The 9,701-nt window shown below is 43.2% G+C and overlaps 1 protein-coding gene across 2 annotated transcripts; it reads right to left on the bottom strand.

Moving 5' to 3' along the window:
- Nucleotides 1-733: 733 nt before the first annotated feature.
- Nucleotides 734-8,511, bottom strand: LOC117142232 (fibroblast growth factor receptor homolog 1). Of its 2 annotated transcripts, none has more exons than XM_033306084.1 (2): nucleotides 8,067-8,511; nucleotides 734-4,053 (listed from the first exon to the last, which is right to left on the bottom strand). In XM_033306084.1, the coding sequence occupies exon 2, from the start codon at nucleotides 3,413-3,415 to the stop codon at nucleotides 1,232-1,234; it is 2,184 nt and encodes a 727-aa protein (XP_033161975.1). In that variant the 5' UTR covers nucleotides 3,416-4,053; nucleotides 8,067-8,511; the 3' UTR covers nucleotides 734-1,231. The 2 variants fall into 2 exon arrangements, with proteins under 2 accessions (XP_033161975.1, XP_033161974.1); XM_033306083.1 differs by lacking the exon at nucleotides 8,067-8,511 and adding an exon at nucleotides 4,586-4,817.
- Between the last annotated feature and the right edge of the window lie 1,190 nt (nucleotides 8,512-9,701).

Below are 9,701 nucleotides of genomic sequence, written 5' to 3'. Positions count from 1 at the left end.
GGTTAATCGATGAATAAATATCCCAGGCTCATAAGTTTGGACTTCTGTTGGCTTCCACACCCACACGAAGTCGTGGCAATTACCGCTGATCTCTGGCTTAGAGCGACTCCTAATCAAGACACAAGTTTTAATTTAAATATGCCCCAATGCCCATTTATCTGGCAAGTATCTCAGGCGCACAATGTTGCAAGATCTTTCGGATCTCGCATCGCATCGCTGTGCTGCAGCACAGATCTAAGTCGGCCAACTGCTGGCCGGCGGCGCAGCGGGTTGAGGCTCATTGCGAATGTACCGCCAAATAAATCGGACACTCCACAAATCTCCCGCAATTACAATACTTTATAAACATATTTTTCTTCTGCCCAATGCGGCGGGTCTTGTATTATCGTCTAATTGCATCGTCGACGCTCGTGGCATTTAGCGCGTCAACAAACGAGCCGCCGCCGCGACCCCAGCCCCAAAAGAGCCCCACCCCCAGCCCCTTAATCCTATCACACCTCAAAGCAGCGGTTCGAAGCTGAAAAATGAAAATATACTCGTATAAAAGGAAAAAAACGAAAAACAACAGAGCGGACCGCAGGCCGTTCCATTCATCATTTTTCGTTTAGTGACGCGCGTGCCTCGTGCGCCTCAAATCGAGTGTGATTTTTTTCACCGATTTTCAAATTGAGACGTCATGATCTGGCCATCGGTTCCGTCGGATCTCCTCGGTTATGCTTAGGTACGATGATCATTTTTCGTTGGGATTCGTGTACAACATTTATTGTTTCATAAGGCACTGCGGCATGCAACTAACGGTAAGATAGAACATTGTTGTGTTTCTATGGGCTACGAGTATAATTTAGCGAGTATAAAACTGCGAATACTACAAAGATCAGTACAATATGAAATACAACAGAAAATACAACCGAGTCTTAAGCATAACTTACTACTACGCATATACTAGTACATGTTTTATGGTGTATCTTAAATCAATTCTAAACTAGAAGTAAATTCGAGCAGCTGCTTGTTTTTGGTTTTACGCCTTTGGTGCAATTTTGGTAAAATGTTTCAAGAGATATACAGACTTAAATGAGTTATATACATAAATTCGAGTGTAGTACGATTTGTAGGATTTTTTTGTATCCTAACAAGGATTTAAAGGACACTCCATAATCTCTAGTTAACAATTTGACTGTGGTTCAAAAACCAGGCTTGAATTGCTTGATCCCATCTAAGGATTCTGATTCGTTTAATAGTTACACCACTTCTGCAGGTTGTCCGTTTCATCTTCCTCCTCGTCGCTCGTCGAGGGCGGCGTATCCAGATTGGCGATATCCACATCGAGGTAGTCCTCCTTCGTCTGGAGCAGCTTGTCCATATACTCCACGATTTCCGTAAAGGGTGGCCGATCGTCGGCGTTGAAGTGCCAGCATTGTCGCATCAGAATGTAGATGTTCATGGAACATTTCGCTGGCTTCTCCATCCGCTGGCCGGACATGAGATAGGTGTACAGCTCCTCCGCGGACATGATAGTGGGATATGGTTGCTGCCCATAGGTCATGATCTCCCACAGCAGGATGCCATATGACCAGACATCGCTCTTGGAGTCATAGAATTTCTCCTGCAGCGACTCTGGTGCCATCCATTTGATGGGTAGCCTGCCATTCGTGTTCTTCCGATAGTAATCCGTGCTTTGGATATCCCTCGCCAGTCCAAAATCAGCAATCTTCAGCACATAATCATCGCTGACGAGCACATTCCTGGCTGCCAAATCTCGATGGATGCATCGCCGCGAGGCCAGATAGTCCATTCCTCTGGCAATTTGGTGAGCAAACTTGATCAGATCCTTTTCGGTTATCACATGAGCTGGCGGCGATGGAGGCGGTTGTGAGCTGTCCTGATCCCTTCCGAAGGGTCGATTTTTGTAGAGGAAGTCCTTGAGGTTTCCGTGTGGCGCATACTCGACAATCACATAGAGTGGACCATTCTGACTGCAGCAGCCCAGTAGGTTAATAATATTGATATGTCGCCCAATGATCTTCATCACTTCCATTTCCCGCACCAAGCTGGCAATGTCATCATCCGTGTGTCCTTCCTTCACCATTTTTACGGCCACAATAGCATTATTGACCTCCGCCATGACCACTCGTCCGAAAGCACCTTCTCCCAAAGTGGCACCCAGTACCAAATGACTTCTGGGCAGCTCCCAGTTCGAGTCCAGTGGAAATTCATATTCGTTGAAGGGAGCCGGCTCGTTGCCATTCTGAAGGACAGTGGTGCGCTGTTTCTGTATCCTAACCACCGGCATGATCATGGTGTCCATGGAACCACTGGAGTCTCCGCCACCTTCGGGCTTAAAGATGATCACTTTCTTGGTCCACTGATGAACGGTTTCGATGCGTTGTTTCAGAACCTTTTCATGCTTCATCTTCCGGATGGCATAGAACACAAATAGCGTGGTCATAAAGATGAAAATGAGTCCGCCAAAGACGAAGATGTACACGAAGCTGGTCGAGTGGAGCGAACCACTGGCCACTCCGGCCTCCAAGACGTGCAGACTTCGCACCACTCGCAGATATGCAGTGCTGTTGGATTGACCCAGACTGTTGCTTTCGACGCACGTGTACCAGCCCTCCTGCTCCATCCTAACGTTCACGAAGTCCAACTGATCCTTATCCTCGGCAATGATGGATCGATTGTTGGAGCAGTTGGCCATTCCATGGCAGGGCACAAAGATCCACGCCTTCTTGCTGGTCAAGTCCGACAGATATTTGCAGTGCATGCTGCCAGTGGAATTGACCACCAGTGTGAGGTTCAATGGGCCGGTCATCAGGATCGGCTTGTGATTAACTCGATCGCTTACAATCACCTGGGTGTCGTGACGAATGCAACCCAACGAATTGCACACCTTGCAGGTGTAGTTGCCACAATCGCCCGGCACCAGATCCTCCATGGTCAGGGTCCATCGATTCCGCTTCAAGCTCCCATAGCCCCGCGTCCAGTCGACGGTGCCATTGCGATACCATGTGATATTGGGTTCCGGATTGCCCAGGGCATGGCAATTGAGGGTGAGCAGGGAGCCCGAGGGCCGCGTCTGCAGAAAACTCATCTTCTTGGGATTCCGCCAGTAGGGTTTCGAGCTGACATTCACCGGCAAATCGGCCTTGTTATCATCGTCATCCGCGGCGCCATCATCCAAATCCGCACTGGATGTGCTCGATTGATTAGCATTGTTCGTGATGGCTGGTGTCTTGTTCTGACTCCTGGCTACCAGATGCTCCTTGATCATCTCCTGGCTGTTGGCCATTTGGCGTCGTCCTTCAACCTGCACTGCTGGCTGCCAAATCGATAGCAACAGGAAGAGCACTACCAGCGATCCGCTTGTCATTGTGATCGTCGAGTGACTGGCTCGCCAACTCCAGGCGGCAGCCATTTTTGGTATATTTATTTTTGTAACTCTTGCCGGCAGGGCAGCACCCTCGAATGTGCAACAGCGAGTGCAACTGGATGTGCAACTGCCACTGGATGTGGTGCAACTGCAACTTCGACGGCAACTCCCTTGTCGGAGTTTTGTCGCATGTGCTGCTTGGTTTTTTATTCACCGGAAATCCACTTTAGAGTGCTCCGCTCTATATGGACCGCGCTCCCCCTTCTTTCGTCAGCGCCGGAAGAAGATCGGTGATCTTCTAGTTTCTAATTTATAATGGAAACAACAACTGCAACAGTGGCCTCTTCAGTGCAACATGTGTGCCTTTGAAGTGATCCTCCACTCCACCCACGATTGCAATCGGATGCTGTTGATGATGAGATGAGGCCGAGATGATCCTCTCGATGATCACCTATCTCTCTTCTCGATGTAACGGAAATACTTTCCCCCAAAAACTTCCACTTATGGGGGGGAGATGGCTGCTCGTGTGTGATATACTCAGTGAGTTGATGGATTTATGGCAGCCATATTGTCACCAAAGGAGCTCCACTCGTGGGCGTGGATGACGGTGAGTTCCATAGATCATTCGCTGGCTTCTGGAGCGTGGATTCCTTGGATCGCTTTTGATGTGACTGCTGCAACACCTGAAAGAATGCATGCGATTAGATTTATGATCACTTTGGGTACATTCATTTAGCTACACGTAAACTTTCAAAGATACAAGAACATGTGCAAATAATAAGTGGGAAATCGGAAGTGTACTATATACATCCGCTCAATTTCTTTGACTGAATGAATTTCCTTTCTATTTTGTTTATAGGCTCTTTGCGAGTAAACTTTCGTGTCTTTCGCAGAGATTCTTTTTGGTCTTGACTTGATTAAAGGCCATTTCCATTTGGCGAACTTAATTAAAATGTCGCGCACATTTCCGGTAACTTGTTCAGCATTTCTCGTATACCCGTTTCTGATTTTTGTCCAGCGCGTGCCATAAATTAAAAATGGTCCAGTGGAATGAGCTCAGAATGTGTGTGGAACATATGTACATATAACAACAAATACTCATGGTTTTTCATCTTTTACGCGTTGCATATTTTATCGATTTTCAAAATAGCTTTATGGCCACACAAAAAATATTTTTAATACCGCCATAAAATAACGACCTGTCTTTTCGTTTACCTTTTTGGCGAGGGAAAACTCTTTTCAACTTGTTGTCAGTTTACTTTACGAGGGGATTCTATATATACACATACACTGCGCCCTCAAATGTGTTTCTATTTTTCGCACAACTCAGTCACGTTTTTTTCGATTTTATACAAGGGATTGCGATTTCAAATTCGAAATGTTGTGAATTTTCACGGAGCCAAGCGAAAAACTGTTCCAAATTGGTCCGCGCAGTCCGATGTACTGAATATGCCCAATGCCAATTCCGATTCCAATTCTACTGGTGATCGCTACGATTCCGATTCTCTACCTCTCTTAATTCTCCCACACTCTCTCTCGCCATCTCTCTTTCTCACCCCGGATCCGATCGCCCTTCTCTCTTTCACCATCTCTCTCCCACACACAAATGTCCTACTCAATGCGCCGGCGTCGGAAAAGGCGACTCAATTTAGTGGGCCCTCGAGTCGCTTCCACTTTTGCCGTTAAATTTCCAATGCCTAATACCCTGCAATGTAAGGGTGCCATGGGGTATGCACGAACTTCATCAAATAAGGAATCGATATGATGATATGATCAAAAGAGCCAAGCGTTAAAAGCTTCCTGCTTTGATATAAACATCGTTTTTGAACAAATAATTTTTGTGAAATAGTTTAAGTACTAAATACAATACAATATATGGCTAGTAATATTTGTTATTTTCTGTTAAAAACATAATGGCATATATCATTATAAGGCACCTTTAATTGTATACCCCTTAAGTGTGTGCTAGTTTCTTTAGCACACCAATACCCTAACCATTTGGAGCTTAATCATAAGCATACTTAGTTCTTTCAATTTAATATTTATTTTTCTACCATATTTTATGCTTTCGAGTAAAGTCGAGTTGTCAAAATGCCAGGTATGCTATAGTCAATAGATTGACAGGCTCGCTATTCCATTCCCATTGCGGTTCTGTTTGGATGGTCGTTGCCTTCAGAGTCCCGCATCTTTTCGCTTTCAACGGCAGCCTTAATTTTCCACACATGCCAGCCTTTGTATCTCAGTATCGCGGTATCTCTCAGTTCGCCACGAGTAGTACTCTCATCTTTAATTAAAACAGACACAGTTTCTCTCGGCGTTCTGGGTGTGATCTTTCCAGTCCGCATTCAACATTCAGCCCACATCTGGCGGACAAAAAAAATTAAAGAAATTAAAAGCAACAAAAATAACAAAAATAACGGCCGGCGAGAAGACTACTGTGTTCAGTTGTCTCTGTTCTCCCGCCCCCGGGGCCACGCCCACAGCCAGAGTCAGAGCAGACAAGGGCAAATATTGTTTCGGCTTGCATTTGCTGCTCTATTGTTGACTGCAACATGTGGGCACATCATCAGCATCGAACATACACGGTTGTATGTGTGTGTCTACCTAAGATCGTGCCACATGTGTTGCACAGACATTGTCGTCGATGCTCGAGGGGAAGTAGCGAGTGGCGACTGCAGCGGCTAAACGATGGGGTTATCCGAAATGTTGACTTCCAGGAAGGCATCCGCCAAATCGGAAACTGCCAAAAAGTGTATATACTTTCCTATCTCCACCCTCCGACCTTCACCTCCATCGATAACGAGCGCGCAATTTTAGTATATGTATTTCCTGTACCGTCCAAAATCGCCCGATTTATAAACAAACACGTTCCGGAAAGTATTTGGCAAGTATACAAACATTGCACGGCATACAAACATCTCCCATCGCACTGAACCCGCCGGTCACTTGGCGCATCCATTTCAATCGCACGGGTTGACCCGCAATTGACGCACTTGGCACTTGGCGGTGGGCCCGCTGCCGCTCAGTGTATCCCGATACCAAGTCGAGACCGGCACGAGTCTGTTATTTCGCACGGTTCGTGGGCAGGTTCCACCAGCCATCAGCCACCCAATCCAATCTCATCCAGCCATCCATCCACCCGTTCATCTAGCATATGCCATTCAGTACGTGACGGCGAGAAGGTTGCATCCCATGGGGCAAACGAAAAGAAGCAGATGGAGCGAAAGGTCGATTGTGGCAAGTCGACTTTATCAAAAACGCGGAGCTACGTTAAATTATCACAAAGTATATGAGTAGTGAATTATTGATTCGATTTGCATTTCAGAAATATAAAGCACGCACAGAGGCAGCGATTTATATATAGAATATTGAACAGATTTAGTTGAAATAAATATGAGCTAAGTTTAAATTGTTGCAAACTTTACTTCAATATATTAAGCTGAGCTTCAATATTTTATAAGTATTAAAAAACATTTGGACAACAAAATCTATTATTAAAGTGCTGTAGCATTGATAAGCATGAGGAAAACCAGAATATAAAATCATATTATCAAATAATATATATAATAACAAAAAATAACATTATTACTTTATTGTTGGCATTTGAATTAAATAAAAAGTGAATACATTTCTATATCAAAATTATTATTATATGATTATATGATCCAATCTCATGAAATCATTTAATATTATATGACAAGCATATATTTTCGTGACATTTGTACTTTAGCATCTTAAAGATCAAAAGACCATGCCGAAAGTCTTCGGCGATCCCACCTGAGATGGGATGTGAACAATACCGGGAACTGGCCGCACAATTAGCTAAACAAACCTAACCTTAATTATCATTCATAAATAAATTGCAGAGAAGGGAGGCGAAAAGTAAGCAGCATCGTCGGTTGTCGGCCAGCAAATTGAGTGATTGCCAAAGGCAACAAAACAGAAGCCGAATCACCGAGAAGATGGCATCGTAAAGCTAACCGACCGACAAAACAGATACCCGATAAATATATATATATATACACAGATAGCTATATCTTTAGCTATATACTCACAGATATAGAGCAAGTCGGACAAAGAGCAGACAAGTTGAAATGTTTGTTTACGCGGCTAGAAAATATTGCATGTTCCTATACAGTCTAGAATCTAGAATCTAGACTCTAGATGCTAGATGCTAGATGCTACATGCTAGATGCTGTTGGTTAATAAACAAAATCTCATAAGGGAGCGCTAGAAAATAACAGAATTATGAGTTTGAAATATTTTCCGAGCGCGGTTGGCTTGTAAAAGCAAATAAATAAATATAAATTAGAATGTGAACCCTGTGGAAAAGTGCTTTCAATTTGAGCATGTACCATAGCAGAACCGAACGGCATAAAAAAAAAGAGATACATTTTTCTATGGGGATATCCACAACTGGCCATATTCACTGTATTATGGGGTAGCCAGAGAATAGATAATTGAACGATTGACTACACACACAGCGGGATAAACGACACAAATTGCTTTGGAACCAAACGAACCACTGCACATTTTACACTTTTTGGCCTTTGGGTTAAAAAAGTCAAATTGCTGTGCGCGGTCAATCAAAAAGTAGACCAAACAAATGATTTGCGCAATTACGCAAAAAAACAAAAACCGAAAAACAAAATAAACTAATTTAAACGATGCACGGTGTGTATTTTTAAAGACTTACCTCACAAAGTGCGTTGCTCCACGAAAAAAAGCAGAAAGCTTCTTGCCAAATATCCACCAAAGTGTCTTTGCGTTGGAATTTCTCCTTGGCTTCGTCTAAATTGTAAGTCTTTCACTAAAAACACAATTGGGAAAGTTCACAGAATTCGAGAATGTTTCCACTTAAAATTCCAGAAATGTTTTAGTACGCATTTATATGGCACTTAGGCACTTAAACAGAAACAGAAACTGTTGCACACTTGACTCTGTTTTGTTTCTTTCCATACACAAAATGTGTGTGTTTCACCAAGAGGCATTACTAATGATTATTAGTATAATTATATAATATGGCGTTCGATCGCGATCGATCGTTCGCTCTAACTTTCCACGATTTTTCTTCGATTTTCCAACGATTTTCCAACGATTTTCCACGGATTTTCCACCGATTTTGCCTACTGTAACGGCACGCAGTCCGATCGCAACTGAGTCCAAAAGCAAGCGAACCGAACAGAACCGAGCCAGCTCTGCGAAATAAATCTCTTCAATTAAATGAGGGAACAAATGAAACGAATTCACATTCCCCCATCAACTTCAACATGCTGGAGAACACATCTCTGCAATGTATTTTTGCGGCAGGCGCGTAAACAAATACAGAAAACACACACAAAAATTGAACGGAACGCCAGCCACACATTGTATAATCCGCAGCCAAAGAGAGGAAGGGTCGAAAAACGAGGGGTTGGGGATGCGTTATATGTATGGTACTATATGGTATAGGGGCCCATACCCTACATATGGGGGACCCACACACACATGTGTGTGTTTCGCTGAGTGGCGGCCTTCCCTTGGAAAGTGAAATGTAATTGAGTGCACAGACCGCACTCGTTCTAAATTCGTTCAATTGAGTCGAATGGAATATCTCAAAGATATTCTGCCACAAAATATGTTGCATAGTTTCGAGCGCAGCGGGCAAATTCATGAATCTCATTATGATATGAGGGTGGAAAGAACTTGGGTAGTTCTCCAAAAGATTCCCTCTATTAAGATCAATATTATGTCCAAAAGATTCTTTATATTAATATCGATCTTATGCCTATAATTGGTTTGATTGATCCTGCTTTATTATAAAGAATAGCTAACTAGTCTTAGTTAGAATAGATCAATTAGCTTTATTCAATTATTATATTTTAAAAATATTGATGACTTTGTATTTATATTTATGATAAATATTCTACTGACAAATTCATTGCCAGCTATCACACATCAAATAGTTATTAAGCAGTAATTTTAGAAAAACTCTAGGCATTTCTTCGCGCTTCGTTCGTGTTTCATTAGCCAACACAATAGACCGCTAAGTAAGTTAGCAGTTATTAATTACGGGCTACTTATAGCCAATGTCAAATGGCCCAAAGCCACATCAGAACCAGTAGCCAAGTGGCGATGGAAGAAAGCCCCTCTAATGAATGACACTCGAGTAGAAAAGGCCATCAAAGCACACACGCTGTGCGCCAAAGACAATGGCATCGTTTAGCGTTTGTCTCTATGGAGACACCAAAAAAAAAAAAATAAATAAAAATAACGAAAAGGGTTAGCCAAACAATGGACGGCGCAGGGGATTTTGGCCGAAAATCGAAAACAATTAACGATTATTGACCAT

The sequence above is a fragment of the Drosophila mauritiana genome, chromosome 3R (assembly GCF_004382145.1).
Source record: "Drosophila mauritiana strain mau12 chromosome 3R, ASM438214v1, whole genome shotgun sequence".
In the NCBI taxonomy this organism is placed as follows: domain Eukaryota; kingdom Metazoa; phylum Arthropoda; class Insecta; order Diptera; family Drosophilidae; genus Drosophila; species Drosophila mauritiana.
The sequence above is the reverse complement of the archived record's forward strand: the minus strand, read 5'-3'. Positions and strand labels throughout refer to the sequence as shown.

What these genes read in the sequence shown, in the direction of transcription:
- LOC117142232 (XM_033306084.1), bottom strand. Translation starts at nt 3,415, where the DNA reads ATGGCTGCCGCCTGGAGTTGGCGAGCCAGTCACTCGACGATCACAATG.